The 15366-nt window shown below is 42.8% G+C and overlaps 1 protein-coding gene across 1 annotated transcript in view; it reads left to right on the top strand.

The window, feature by feature from the left end:
• COL17A1 (collagen type XVII alpha 1 chain) overlaps positions 1–15366 on the top strand; it is a gene marked incomplete at its 5' end in the record, with an annotated part of 36459 nt that overhangs the window by 6575 nt on the left and 14518 nt on the right. Inside the window, 26 exons of the mRNA XM_082002033.1 lie at positions 112–255; positions 1237–1380; positions 2151–2222; positions 3242–3313; positions 3676–3741; positions 4962–5126; positions 5504–5593; positions 5733–5774; positions 6387–6536; positions 6992–7204; positions 7819–7857; positions 8840–8866; positions 9345–9371; positions 9875–9937; positions 10111–10215; positions 10713–10775; positions 11418–11453; positions 11594–11647; positions 12035–12070; positions 12271–12306; positions 12732–12794; positions 13177–13212; positions 13595–13666; positions 14033–14059; positions 14738–14773; positions 15282–15317. Of these exons, the coding sequence (XP_081858159.1) occupies positions 112–255; positions 1237–1380; positions 2151–2222; positions 3242–3313; positions 3676–3741; positions 4962–5126; positions 5504–5593; positions 5733–5774; positions 6387–6536; positions 6992–7204; positions 7819–7857; positions 8840–8866; positions 9345–9371; positions 9875–9937; positions 10111–10215; positions 10713–10775; positions 11418–11453; positions 11594–11647; positions 12035–12070; positions 12271–12306; positions 12732–12794; positions 13177–13212; positions 13595–13666; positions 14033–14059; positions 14738–14773; positions 15282–15317 (1914 nt within the window). The remainder of the gene's footprint in view (positions 1–111; positions 256–1236; positions 1381–2150; positions 2223–3241; positions 3314–3675; positions 3742–4961; positions 5127–5503; positions 5594–5732; positions 5775–6386; positions 6537–6991; positions 7205–7818; positions 7858–8839; positions 8867–9344; positions 9372–9874; positions 9938–10110; positions 10216–10712; positions 10776–11417; positions 11454–11593; positions 11648–12034; positions 12071–12270; positions 12307–12731; positions 12795–13176; positions 13213–13594; positions 13667–14032; positions 14060–14737; positions 14774–15281; positions 15318–15366) is intronic.

Below are 15366 nucleotides of genomic sequence, written 5' to 3'. Positions count from 1 at the left end.
ACAACTTCATAGACACAGATAAATTCCACTGAATGGTTTAGCCAGTGCAAGGTTATGGATCAATGAAACAAGGGCTTTTGGGTGACTCTGGACACTTGCTTTTCCTGCCAGGGACAGAGTTGGATGATGTGAAACGTTTGCTGAAAGGAAGTCGATCAGCCAGCTGCAGCCCTACTCGATCACCGTCAAGTACACTCCCGATACCGAAAAAGGCTGTGGTGGAGACCAAGGTGGTTACTGAGAGCTCTCAGTCAGGTACTTTGCAAAGGACGGTTAGCAATGCTGGAGTCATTCCAAACATTATTTGCCATAAAAATACCCAGTTGCTAAGAACATCTGAGTGAGAATACATGTTCTCTGTCCCAGACAGTGGTGGCAATAGAGAAAAAGGGTCAGAACCGGGGGGCTGTGCAGATGTTGCCCAAACAAGAGCCATCTTGGGTAGCTTTCTAGTGACTTGTCTAATTTCCATAAAAATAAGCCAGTTCCTGCTGCCACCAGCTTTAATTCAGAGGTGTTTCTGGCAGAAACAAGATCTTTAAGCAAACATGTCTTAGAGTGATTTGATCTATTATCTCCAAGCAAGGTGGAGACAGCACTGGGGACAACATTTGTGTCAGGATTGATTTATTGAACACACCATATGGTTCAGAGATCAGTAGAACTTGATAATAATAGAAGTGGTACTTAAAATGCTATAACCAGCTTTTATTATTTATAAGCCTCACCACAGTGCTTGAGGCAGTGGTATTCACGTTCACTCCACTGTCCTCCACCATTATCGAGGAACAAGCAATACCTTTTTTCTTGCGCATGGCTCAAATCCTGTCTGAAACTGAGAATTTTAGTCCAATACACAGAGCACATGTGGGAAGCAAAAATCATATGTCCCCTGGCCCAGGATGATTTATTAACAGAATGACAGACCAAAGTGTTTTATTCTGTTATCATAGCATCTACAAGCAATGAAATCTCTTCAAGATGTTTTGTGAATGATCATACTATCAGGTCAATCTTTATTCCATTGGTTAAGATGCAGGTGGGCTGTAATCAGCTGGCATTTGAGATCAGTTATACCATGTTAACCTAGAGTCATTATGTTGACTCCACAAAGGTAATTGAAATTTAAGGCAGATGAAGTCGTTTGCTCTGTAAACCTACTAAACCACAACAGCATGCTGAGCCACAAGCCTGGTCTCATTGAAAACCACTTCTGTTTGTTTGGTTTTTTTACAGTGTCTGGGACTTATGATACAACTGTACTGAATACCGCCCTCCCTTCATACATGTGGTCCTCCACTCTGCCTGCTGGGTCTTCGCTTGGTGGATACCATAACAGCTCTTCCTTGATCAATGCTATGTCTCACTCTACAGGATCAGGTACGCTCCCTGGACCGCCCAGGCTTGAAGGATGTAACTCTATACTGAAACTGTGTCAACAGCAGTGCTTTTTTTTTGCACAGCAAGACAAACTAAAATGATGGAAGAATTGAGATGGCAGGGAATATGCTTGAATTTTCTCTGGTTTTCTGTAACTTGGTGCTTTCTGCTTCTACACTGACTGTATTTGAAAATTCTTCTTTGTGAGGGTCTATTGTCCTGACTGCCTGTTCTGTCACTAAACTTTGATGATAGCTTTATCAATGAGGACAGGCTCACATTCCCTATCAAAACTAGTTTTAGACTCTAGTTAACATTGGATTATCCTGGCCCATTGTAAGAAAGACTGGGTCTAACCCTTTGGTCCTTGTACACTAAAGTGTAATCAATAAGTGTTGAGGGTGCTTATACCTTGTAAGGCCCACTTTTAAATGCCAGGGATGCTGCATTTCCTATCTGGGAAATGGTATCAGGAAAAAACACAGGAAGCTTTATGACAGCACACTATTAAGAGCTTTGCTTTCTCACTGTTGCTGTTCCATGATTGCAACTTGCCTGATGTAGGATTTTCTCCCCTTTGTCAGTTCAGTAAAAGAGTTGTTTGGTGTCACAGTTTTCAAGACTTTTCTTCTGTGCAATTATTGTGCATTTTCACTAACTGCATTTCCAAGTGACTCTGGCTCTTAATTTCTGTGACTATGCTACTGATCTTCGGGTGCTGGATTTCTGATTCCAGATAAGTAATAACATTTCACTTCCTCTTTTTGCAGTTTTTGGTGTTCCAAATAACCTGGCTCCCAGCAATCATACTCTGAATGCAGGCCTGAGCACTTCCTCTACAGGTCAGATTTTTCTCTTCTTCCCTTTACACTTTCACAGCACCATAGTCCTGGCAGATAGATACAATGAAATAATACCCATATCATTCTGTTTCTCTTCTGTTCCTCATCTCAGTGTCAGCAGCTTGTCTGTTATGCCAGTTATTCTTTGGTTACGGTAGATTTATTCTGAGTCAGCCCTGCATAGCTGGTGTTAGCTCCTGACATTTTATCTGGGAGGCAGGGAAAACTAGAGATTTTCCAAGGAGAATAATTTGTCTTTTGAAAGCCATCTGTTAGGCCAGTCTGTTTCTTCTCTAGAACAGCTCAGGGCAATGCCTTAAAAAATAGAGTCATGTGTTCTAATCCATAAAGACCCACTGCTCTGTCACTTTTCCCTGTAATTTCCCTTTTCTTCACCTGGTTCATGACTTCCGGCAGACTTTCTTCAATGTTACTAAATTATTTCTTTTCCTTTCACAGTCACACACACTATATCTACACAGCACAGTGTCACCATGCAGAGTCTCTGGGCCTGCAGAGAGAGCAGGGTGTGTGAGAGCAGTCTGTACACTGCAGTAATATTGCTACACTGATTCTGGCACCAAAGGTGCCACCTTCCAAGCCATTTGATTCTCTCTGGACAGTACTTTGACACATACTGTGTGCAGTTATCTCCTTAAATTTCCCTTAGTCAGACCAAGCCAGTTTTCTGAATTTACCTTTTTCCTCAAGTGCCTAACCTGCAGAAATGTCCATGCAGCCATGAGAGTGGCCTCACAGTCTAGCTTGAGATAATGTTTTCAAATGGTCACCATTATTGTCCTGGGCCTACAATAACTTATACAGCAAAATGATCTAAGGAAGAAAACATCTTGTAGGAAACATCTCTGAACAGAAAAGCCTGTGATGCCTCCAGCTAGCTGGTGAAAGTTCTTAGGAGAGGTTGTAATTATTATCATTGCTTTTGTTTTGTTTTTAGCCAGAATACCACCTGCACTGCAGGACTCCTGTAACCCCCATTGCAATGTTTTTCTTTGCAGTGTTTGGAGTTCAAAACAACCTGTCTCCAGGCTCTTCAACCCTGACACAGAATGCTACTGCAGCCTCCGCAGGTCAGCAGAGAATTTAAGCTTAGAGAAAGTGTGAGGGTCACCAATGTGTGATGCCTTCTCCCACCTTTTCTATAGTGACTAGAAAGTTCATATTGACAGAGGCTACTTCATCTTCTTGTGTGGAGCAATGTGGTATGAGGGGGTATTGAGGAACATTTCCTCTGCTTTGCATGTGCAGGAACATCTCCCAGTGCCTATGTAAGCACTAGAGATTTGTTTGCTGGGGAAGCCCTTGCTTGTTTGAGTTGTCCTAGGTACCTTGAATGGGAAAAGATTTTTTAAATGGTGTGCAGCCCAAGATTGATGTGTGTAGGTACCTTGTTGTTCTTCATCTCTTTCATTCTCAAATTTCTTCATTGCAGCATATGGGATGAAGAACACTTCTCAGAGCAACACCATGGCAAGTACTGGTGTGTCTGCCTCAGCAGGTAAGTGTGTATTTCACAGTTGTTTAGCCATGGCCTTGTACAAGCATATCATCATAAAAATGAGTTTGAGATTCATCCAGCTGAGTGACATTAACACCTGGCTCCTCAGGAGCATGACTTGTCATTAGCCAAGTCTCCCTCCGGTACTTTTCTGAAAAGAAGGCAAATGATCCAGAAGCTAAGAATGAGCAAATGAGCTGGCCTGATTCAGATCTCCTCCACTTTGTGGTAACTCAGGTGATATAATTGCAGCTATTTCTGCTCAACAAGCAGGTAACTGGATAGATCTCACATGTGAAATTGTGCTTCATTTGGAAGGTTGCTCTTAAACATAATTTTGCAGTAGTACAGCCCCAACAACTCAAAAATCAAGGAAGTTACTTATACATGATCAGAATCTTTTTTTTAATAAGAGAAGTTGAGGCCTTTCTACTGGCCTTTCATCCTTGAACGGTTGCGATTCTTCTTTTCCAGCTTTTTTCTGCAACTCTCAGCTGTAAATTAGTCTTGCATTTTTTGTGTAAGGGAAGCCAAGGTTCTTTTGTAATCCAAGGACTCTCAAAATGAGGCTTAAAAATAGATGTAAATACCACAGAAGTTATGGTAACATTTCTAATACAGGTTTACTCCAGGTTTGTGCTAGAATAATGCAATAATACCATTCTGGTTATCTTGATTTTCGATGTTGTGACAATTTGTGTGCAAATTCAGGTTTGTACACTATTCCAGGCATACTCGATACTGCCTAATGGCAGAAGGGTGACCACACCGATGTCCAGCTCCCAAGGATATGGAGTGCTTTGTGCTTGACAGTGTAGGTCTGCTAAACGTGCTCCTCAGCTTGAGCTGTGCTGGCTCTGATCACCCTTGAATGTCTCTCTCAGACTGAGTTTCTATAATTCTATAGTAAGTGTGTTTGAGAGGCGAAGAGATTGTTAAGCAAATAATTTCTATATGTGATTGAATTCCAGATGCTCTCCATTTCTGGTAGCAGTTGTTCCCCTGCTAGTGAAATACAGATCTCTCAAGAAATCTAATGACATGCACAACTCTCCTCTTGGCATCAGTGACCACTGTGTCTCTTACTGGGTGTTTGTGGTAGTGGCAACCCCAGTCACAATGGGACTACCTATTTTAATGAACAAAAGTATTGTAGCTTGTAGTTATGACTTGGTGGCCCACACTCATCTCCTCTTTCCCATCCTTTATCAATATTCCAGGGGGAACTGTTTTGAGCTCCCAGGGAGATGACATTCTGCGCAAAGACTGCAAGTTCTTGCTGCTGGAGAAGGAGAATGCGCCAGCAAAGAAGGAGATGGAGCTCTTGATTATGACAAAGGACAGTGGCAAAGTCTTTAGTGCCTCTACCACTGGGCTTAATGGAGGTAACTTTTCTTCTTTGGGACATGTGGATATGATGAAGGCAGAGAAATGGAGACTGATCATAGGAAAAGTTCAGAGTTCAGGACATTATACCTGACTCAACTCCCTGCAAGCCAAACAAGAAGCTCTGGCAGACACTTAGCCTTTAATCATGCCAGCTGCAATCCAGGGCTATCTTTTGCATTTGAAGCTCTGGAGTGTGCCTTGGAATATTTGACAAAGCTCAGGAACTCTGAAAGCAAAAAACTAGGTCTGGTTTAAGCAGGCAGAGCTATTGTGTCTTCCCAATACAAAAACCAAAAACTTTTGCCAGTGAAAGAAGATAGGCCTCGTTGAACTTCTGGTGTAATGTTTTTAATTATATTCGGTTCCTGTTCAGGATCCTTTGTAGAAGACACCTTGAAGAAAGAGAAGCAGGGATTTTCCCCCTCTTACACTACGGATACTGGCCTAAAATCAGATGCAAATGGTAAGAGTTTGTCTCTACGGAAATGCAATAGAACTTTCTCCTTACACCTCCATTACTACCTTCCCCTTCCAAGCCCATGCTCTAAGCTTAATTATGCATAGAAAGACTGTTAAAACCTCTTTTACTGCTGTTAAAACAGGACTGAAATCTGTGCCAACAAGGGACAAAGCAACTTACGCAGGTAAGTGATGTAATTCAGTCTTTCATTGGAAGAAGCACCAAAGCACAATATCCAAAAAACCAATCATTCTTGAGTGACATTAGTGATCTCTGTGCAGTGACATCAGAGGGAGGGAATGTTCAGGAGGCTACTCTGTCTCTAATAAGTGGAGCACAGGCCAGAGAAACTGGTAGCAGTGATTTGATTGTGGATGAGTGGGCAGTTGGGGTATTTTTTTATTGCTGGAGAAAATTTGATAGCTGACTGTACAGCTGCATCCTGCTACCAGAACAGTTTTATGGGGAGGAGAGGCCTCAGACAAATCATGCTGGCTACTGCTGTCATTTATGGCTCAAAACTGTACAAAAAGTTGACCCCAAGAGTATCATGTTTTTCAGCAGTTATTTTAAAATGCACTGAGTGTTGTCCCCTGTTGGAATTCCCATTGGGCATGCTGTTCCCAGCTTCCACAGGGACTACAATTACACCTACCATGTGCAGAGTGGGGTGTAAAGATTTTTCTCCATAGCCCTATACAATGGATCAGACCTTGGTGTCCTTATTCTAAGAGATTCTTGACTCTGAAGTCAAGAAACTCCTCGTTAACCAGAAGACTGCCCTTCCCTCTTCTAGAAATACGAAATGGTGATGCAGGGGGTGCAATCGGATCAGCACCATCCTGGTGTCCCTGTGGTTCTTGCTGTAGCTGGTGGAAATGGCTCCTGGGTTTGCTTCTGGCCTGGTTGCTTCTCCTTGGATTGCTTTTTGGACTCATTGCTCTGGGTAAGAAATAACAGACTAACAAAATGTTGAATGGGGTAGAAAGACAAACAGAGGGTGTAAGCTGGCAAAGAGGCCAAAAACTGAGATATCAAGCCCAAGAACAGAGGAGGATCACATTCAGCTTGGTGGTGACTGCCACCAAGATATTACAAGCAAATAGAAAGAACGGATAAGGAATAAAAACCTTTGATGAGAGGTTATGTAGTCTTGGGGTGAGTAGGATAGGAAAACTCCTGAGATCTGAGATCTTACTTCTCAGAGACTAACAGATTCCAAAATTGTCATTTAAACTCCAGATACCCCTGCTAGAAAAAAAGGTACAAAGACTAATCCTGCAAAACTCAGTGGCCATAGCTATCTGACACAGTGTTGCATTGTGCCTGCTATTAGAAGTTGGTATTTCAGGCATGCATCTGGGGCAGCATGTTCCCTAGCATTTTACTTTAACCTTCCAGCCGAAGAAGTGAGAAAGCTGAAATCTCGTGTGGAAAACTTGGAAAAAATCAATGGCGGCCTCCTGACAATTAATGATGGGAATTCAAAAATAGAAAAGGAAGTTTCAGTAGATTTTCTTCAGGGTATTTCACCCTCTTCAACCTTCCCGTATGAAAATGGAGAGTCAGTTTGGTTGATGGTGAAGAACAGACTGAACAAGGAAATAGAACGAGGTGAGCAGAGTCAATGTCTGTGATGCTGCATGACACTGGATTATTTAAAGTGGAGCGGGATTTGATTGCCCAAGGGCCTAAAGACCAGGACTTTTAGAGTGCAATGAAGACTGTTAAAGACAGTGCTCTCACCTGTCCTCACAGACAGGCTGTGCTGGAGCTCAGAGTGCTGCCACTAACACTGGCGGTGCATCCCTTAAAGCCAGCAGAAAAGGGAGAAGAAAGGAGGTTGTGGACATACCATCCTGTGCCAGGATGTATCATGTTTGCTGTAGCAAGTGAGTTTTCCATTTTGAAAGACGTACACAAAAGAATGAATCCACACCTTATTTCTCATGCTACTTTTGTTAGCAAGGGAAAGGTGATTTACTTTTGTTTAGCAGGTGATGGAAATAGGTTAAGAACAGAGGAGTCTACATTCTCTCAGATTCAGAAGTTTCATGGATTTGCAAAAGCAAATTTGCTAAGGGTACTCTACTTACAAAACCATGCTGTGCTTGCTAGCCTGTGCTGCCTGCAGCCTCAAAATCCAAACAGAAGGATCCTTGTACATGAAGAGAGTAGCTATTCTGTTGCATAATGCAGTCTAACAGCCCCTTCACTTCCTGTTACAGGCTACTTCCGAGGGGAGAGAGGAGAACCTGGTGAGAAAGGTAAAGCCATGGAGTCCTTCTCTTCCCATGTCCTATTCCTTGGCTCTGGCAATGCACAACTTTGGGATGGATGTTGCCACAAAAGGCAATTGGCAGTGTGAAAGATGAAACTGGTTTATACTTGAAAAAAAGAGTCATAAAATCAGTATGTTGGAAAAGTCCTTTAAGATCATCAAGTCCAACCATAAAACTAGCGCTGCTAAATCCACCATTAAACCGTGTCCCTAAGCACCATATCTATGTGTCTTTTAAATACCTCTGGGGATAGTGACTCGACCACTTCCCTGGGCAGCCTGTTCCAATGCTTGACAACTCTTTTGGTGAAGAAATTTTTCCTAATATCCAATCTAAACCTCTCCTGGTGCAACTTGAAGCCATTACCTCTCATTCTATCGCTTGTTACTTGGGAGAAGAGATGCCCACCTTGCTACAGCCTCCTTTCAGGTAGTTGTAGATAGTGATAAGGTCTCACCTGAACCTCCTTTACTCCAGGCTAAACAACCCCAGCTCCCTCAGCCGCTCCTTGCAAGACCTGTGCTCTAGACCCTTCACCAGCTTCATTGCCCTTCTTTGGACATGCTCCAGCACCTCAATGCCTTTCTTGTAGTGAGGGGCCTAAACCTGAACACAGTATTTGAGGTGCAGTCTTGCCAATGCCAAGTACAGGGGCACAATCACTTCCCTAGTCCTGCTAGAGTGCAAAGATAGTTTGCCACATAGAGGCATGTAGAAGGGCCTGATCCCATGCAGAACTAATACAGGAGATGCAGTCTTGCATTCTGCCAGTGTGAAAGGCCAGATCTCGTTTGCCACTAGTGGGATGGGTCTGATCCTGCACTACTCAGATGTTGTGTCCCTGTTCACCCAGAACTCCTTCACGTTTCATTGAAGGTGGGAAAGCAACTAGAAAAACAAAACAAATGCGTAATCACTGGAAATACCTCTGGATCTCTCCTGATTTTTTTTTTCCCTCTTTTCTCAGGTGACATGGGAATGCAAGGTCCCAGAGGTGAGTCTGGAGTCACCTGCTTTCTCGGGTAGATTGGCAGTCTGCCATAGGGCCTGGGTAACATGGAGTTTTGTTACTCGAGAAGTTAGATAGAGAAGCTGATGCATTCTGTAGTTCAGATATTGTTGTGACGGTTGGGGTTTTTTGCTCTTCTTCTGGACAAAGACAGTTTTAGAGTTTACAGTAGAAGAGAGAACAGATCTCACTTTGCATCTGGAAACTTCCTTCACCTGGACGAAAGTCATTCCTGAAGCCAAGCTGTACCTGGTTTAATCACAGAGTGCTTCAGAGGATTTTGCATGGTGTGAATGATTCAATCCATTGCATAAGTACAAGGAGAGCAATGTGATATTGATGGAGACAGTAGAACTTGTAAATATGCCAGTAGCATAAACTCCTTTTTTATGGGGGTGAAGGTTGGCAAAAGTGAGAAACAGGGAAGACCTGTTCATCACTGACTGTCTGTTTCTTTCTACAGGAGAGCGAGGACTTCCTGGTGTTCCAGGTGGGCAGTAGTACAATTCTGCTTTGAGAGAGGACATTTAGTGACATTACTGTAGACAAGAATGAATTTTGCACTGCAAAACTAGCGCAAGGTGGTTCTCTAAAGAGTCCATATTTAGCATAGACTAAGTCATTTGACTAGTACCTTGGTGCTGAAGCTACAGACAGCTCAGAGACTTGGATATAAGCAAGGCCTCAGCCTGACTTCCACTTAGTTGAACATGCCTAATTTGGGGGTGTGAACATCCTAATTTTCTTTCTTACTGAAAGAAAATCCTCTTTGAAAGAGTCCTATAGCTGTGTGAATACTTGGCCCAACTTCCCTGTGCTCTTACATTTATTGCGTTCTTCTAAAGAGATCCCTGTTCAAGTACCCACCTTCCAAGAAATAGATTTACCCCAGCGGATGAATCCCTCCAGGCTTCAGGTTTCCCTAATTTGCATGTTATACTTTCATGGCACACAGACAAGGAGTCTGAACACTTGTTGTGTTTTTCTTTACAGGCATTCCTGGTCCAATTGGGCACCAAGGACCAGAAGGTCCGAAAGGACAGAAAGGCAGCATGGGTAAGCATCTCTATCAATGCTGTGAGTCTCTCACAACTGATTGGCACATGGCATGGGAATACAGACACCAGGCTGGTGTGATCATTGCCTTCGCCCATGGAAGTGGCAATGGATCCTCTTGCCCAAGGTCTCCCATAAAGACACCTTTTTTTACAGGCATTTGTTTCCTGTAGGTGATCCTGGAATGGAAGGTCCCATGGGACAAAGAGGTCGAGAAGGGCTACCAGGGCCTCGAGGGGAGCCTGGACCACCTGGATTTGGAGAAAAAGGAGACAGAGGTAGGAACTAGGTGTCCCATTCTTGGATAAAGCAGAGATGGACAAAAGCTAGAGTTTGGTCCCAATTTATAAAACATCTCAGTGGTAGAATTTAATTTGATTATTCAAATACAGATTTCATTTCAGACATTTCCCAGTACAGCTAAATCTGGCCTAAGGGATTTTTTTACCAAACTTACAATGGGTAAACAAGGGTTGTTTTGGTTTGCCAGGTCTCACAGTCAAATTTGAGTCTGGCAGAACCAAAAGCACTTAGTATCATGATCATCTTCTTCCCTGTTGTCCAAGTCACCAAAGCTGGCTGATTTATCTTGCTCATCCTGAACCCAGTGAGATGGGATTTTTTTCTTGGACAATGCGTGTTTATTTGGGTGTTTTGAATTGACCAGCAGATTATTCATGACACTTGCCAGAGAAAGAATAACATGAGATGGGATTATGGAAAAGTGGGATCATGGTTGTATTCTACAGTGTCTATTCATGCTGTTATTCTGCAGGTGGTGTTGGTGAGCCAGGTCCTCCAGGGCCACCCGGTCCCCCAGGTTCTGCTGGCCTTAAAGGTAAATATGAAGATGGACAGAGAAAGCCTAGCAGACTTGTTAGGTGTAAATGACCGCTGTTTCACTTGTGTTGCACTGCAGTAATCAGAAAACTGAAGTAATAGTCCTCATTTAGATAAAATTTACTTTGGTCAGTACACGTAAGCTTTAGAGCAATAAATTCTTGGAGATTTTTAGTGAGAATGGGGATTGGCAGGGAGGTTTCTCAAAACACCAATCTTTAAGATGTGTGATGTTTCCAGATGTTTTTTCTCTGCTTTCAGAAATAAGGTAAACTCCATATCCCTAACAGACTTCTAACAGAGTTACAGCTCTACATTCCATGTAACTGTGATAAAAATTGCAATATAAACAAATGAGTCCCACCTGAAGCACAGATCCCAGCATCTCAGCCAAGATGGAAGGCTTGAGTCTTTTTACCTTACTTTAGGGAAAACTACTTCCTCTATGTCACAACTAAGTTGGGTAGATTTGTTGTCCTGGTTTTGAGGATGCCAGTGATGCAAATTGTTCCACTGGTGGGGGAATTCCAATCTGCTAAATACCTATTGGGTTGTGGATGCTGTTGGGCAAACCAAAACAGCTTTGTTCATTTTCTAATTGTGGTGTTACTGAAAGAAAATCTATGTTCCTTATTCACAGGTCTGATGGGTTCTCCAGGCCCACAAGGTCCTCCAGGTGAGTGCTGTATCCTTTGCTATGGCATCTAGAGACTCTAGAAAACCAAACCAGAGAGACATCTTCTCACAGTTTTTCTTCTTCAGTGTTGCATAATGGTGAGTGGGAAGAATTAAACCCCACATATAATTTTTCTGCAGGTCCTCCCGGCTTACAAGGATTTAGAGGAGAAGCAGGTCTCCCAGGTGCTAAAGGTAAGCTTTGTTTCCTCTCTGCAATTACAGCAGCACTAGCTGGTGTGCTTTTCTAGCCCTGCTCTGAGCAGCAGACTTGGTCTGAGCATGTAGCATTTTGATGCTAGGGGCAAAGAAAAGCATAAGACTGAGGAAAGGGAAGGAGGAACTAAAATTAATCAGTGATTGCAAGCAAATATTGAGAAATACAAGAGTCACAGAGGTAGTAGAACAGTCTAGGTGAGGAAACATGGTTGGATGGATGGAGCTGTGTTGAAGGAAAGGAATTTGTGGTTTGAGTTTGATATCAGAGTATCTCTATTTCCCCTATGATTTTTCTTGATGTATGAAATTCCTTTCCCTTCTGACTTATCATTACTATTCTTCAATCATCCATATATCTTTCAGGTGAGAAAGGAGCCACTGGAGCCCCTGGACCCAAAGGTATGTTGATCAATTAGATATCTTTTGTGGATATTTTCTTTAGATTCCTTTAGATATGGATACTGTCCGTGGGTATTAACCCTATCCTTCTTTGGCTTTTTCTTCTATACTTTTGTCAGAAAGAAGACTTTTATTTACTCTGATGGAAATATTTTACAATGAAACAATCTCACAGAATCCTTCCCTTTTTTGTATCACAGGTGATCAGGGTGAGAAGGGTTCTCGTGGAATGACAGGTGAGTGGATTCTTTTCCTGCAGTAACAACCTATCTAATATACATATGCATTATTTGAGTTTTCAAATAACAGTATAGCCAGTATAGCCCAGCAAATCCTAGTTAGCTTTCTGAAAAAGTATAATGATGTTGTTGGTTATAGGAGTTTTATTTTTGCACACAAGTTTTAAACAAATAGATCCCATTCTTGGTTCCAGTAATCTTGGTAGCAATCTTTGTATTTAGCTTTAGGGAAATTCTCCCTTACATGCCCTGTATTCACATCACTTGAGCTTCTGTAATGCCCAGAGACAGTCACAAATCATGAGGCCTGAACATCCTGTCAATGCTGGTTTTCAACTGCAAAGCACCAAATATCGCTGACAGTCATAAACTGTACCTTCACCAAGATTTGTTTGATTCATTTTCATACCATTTTGCTACAGGTGAACAGGGATCAAGAGGAATGCCTGGTCCTCCAGGAGAGCCAGGAGCTAAAGGACCTGTAGGTGGGTAACAGAAAACAGCTGTGTTTATATGCAGGGCAATGTCATTTTCACAGTGTGTTTCTATGAGCACAGACAAGAAAACAAAATGGGAGTGGAATCATACCGGTTGTGATCTGAGGTCTATTCTCTAGATAGCTAAGATTAGCCTGTATACTCAGAAAAGATGCCCTACAGTTAAGTTTCAGATGAATGTTTTCCAGATAAGTAGATCCAAGTTCAGTAACTGCAGCCAAGGTTTCTTTCAGATGCAGTATGATGAAAAGCCTCTTTTCATCATCAAAACACACTCTCTTGTGTTTAGGGCTGTGCTCTGCTTAGGAGGAGGACAGGGCAACTGTGGTACTATTCCAGTGGTCCCTAACAACCTTTTTTCTTTGGACAGGACAAGCTGGCCGTGATGGACAGCAAGGTGAAAAAGGTAAGGGATTCCTTTGGGGTAGAAGTGCAGGTGTTTCCTGATTTGGCAGGAGGTTGATTTGCAAAAGGGGTGGGATAGAAGATGGCAGTAGATTGATATTCTTGGATCTTGCTGTCTCAGAAGAACTGTAGAGTCAGCCATGTAAGCATGGAACGGAGACATATAATGGAGCTGGCTGTAAACTTGTGACAGAGTTCTTCTCACTACAGAACTCTTCTGTCACTGATGTTGATCTCCCAGACACTGATGCTGAAAATGGCCATTTGGCTATGAGGTTACAATAGGTGGAAAGTGCTGCAGGACGGCTGGTGGCCAAGCTTGAATGGATTGGTAGATTGTAAGGCAGTAACTTCTGGCTTGTTAATGGTGATTATAACCCTAGGTGAACCAGGTCTTATGGGAATGCCAGGAGCCCGAGGCCCTCCAGGACCTGCTGGAGATGCAGGACAGCCAGGTAAAAGCATACAGAGAACAAAAATACTTTTTGCTCGGTCAGGAACACAGATGTCTTTGTCAACAATTTCCAGTCTTAATTTGAAGTTAAGGCTGGCAAAGGATCTCTGTACTGTAAGACGGTGATGAAAGGAAAACACGCAGAGAGTCCAGACCCTTTGTGATGTCAGTGTTGCACACACTGCAAATAAGAACATTGGCTACCATGAGCCAGTGTTCTATTTACATATCAGATGCTGGGCCAATTTACACCACTGGTGGACTGTGTGCTATAATTTTAAGTAACTATAATCTTTTTCTCTCTGTCTGTCCTTTCCCCACCTGAAATTTGTTTAGACATCTTAGAATTGTTGCCTTTTTCTGTCAGGTCTCACAGGACCCCAAGGACCTCCAGGTAGGCTTTTCCACTGTGTTCCAATTTATCAATGACACACTTTGATATGGGCTCAAAAAAACCTTTTATTTTCCCTCTTTGCTGCCTGGGGCTTCCAAAGTGATTTCCCAAGGCTTCTGCATCTCCTCTGGTTTTTGAGACAGGTTTTGTGGTTGGTGTGTAATTTTTGAGGAATGCAGGGCCTTGGAGCATTGAAAATTTGCCTCTCCCCAAAATATAGTTTACAACAAATAACGTGTTTCAGTTCCCTGTGCATCACTGAAAAGTCCTTCTAATCAGCACAGAAACAGAGGGGAGAGGATGTAGCAATAGAAGTGGAAACAGAGAATGTGACATCTGAAAACAGAGGTGGTTTGGGGGCAAGTCACCAGGGAATTTATCCAGGAGCCTCAGGACAGGGAGCAGCACCTGGAAGAAGCTACATGTAAATCTAGGGAGCAGTGCCATCATCCAAGGAGCAGTGGGAGAAGGGAAGCCCTTACCTATGCCCAGGAACACTACCATTCTCAGTGCACTGTGAATCCCTCCATTTGCTGTCAGGGACCTGCTTATAAATGCTGAAAGCCAGGTCTCTCCTCCTATAAGCCCACAAGTGAAACTCAGCTGAGGTACCTGGAAAAAATAGAGCAAACAATATTTGCACTAACCATTTTAAATTGTTCATCTACCTCATATCAGGACTTCCAGGCAACCCAGGCCGACCAGGGGCTAAAGGTGAGTTTTGTTTCTTCCCCAATACTCATTTTCTCTGCAAGCACTTCATTTTAGGGAGGATTAGCTGCTCTGCTGATCAGTCCCTGAATCAACAGTGGCATCTAGTGGCTTTAGGAAGGGAAGGTTTGAGAAACGGTAGCCAAAGCTTCCATGAGCGTACACGAAAGGCAGGGCATCTGCTGAGGCACTCAGCATGATGGTTCTCCACTAAGAAAACCTTAGCAAACCTGGTTCTGCCCTGAGCATATAAGTAGGATGTGTAGTGACTCAGATAAATCAAGGCCTGTTGCCTATTCTGGCAGATGTAGTGCTTGGGAAGCTCATCAGAGGATATCTATGGATTAGCTAAGCTCTGTTGCTTCCCCCATGACCTTCCAGTGCTATAACTTCTCAGACGAGATCGAGGGCAAAAAGAAAAGAAATCACGTGTTTAATAAGACAATGTCATTGAGCTAGTGACAAAACTTCCCCAAAAAAGAAGTTAATCTTCGTCTCTCTGTTTTCTTAGGAGAACCTGGAGCTCCAGGAAAAGTCATAAGTGCTGGTATGTGGTGCTGTGAGAGTTCTAACACTTCTGCTTTTGGAGAATTTTC

Source organism: Phaethon aethereus (assembly GCF_964289735.1).
Source record: "Phaethon aethereus genome assembly, chromosome: 7".
Lineage (NCBI taxonomy): Eukaryota > Metazoa > Chordata > Aves > Phaethontiformes > Phaethontidae > Phaethon > Phaethon aethereus.
The sequence above is the reverse complement of the archived record's forward strand: the minus strand, read 5'-3'. Positions and strand labels throughout refer to the sequence as shown.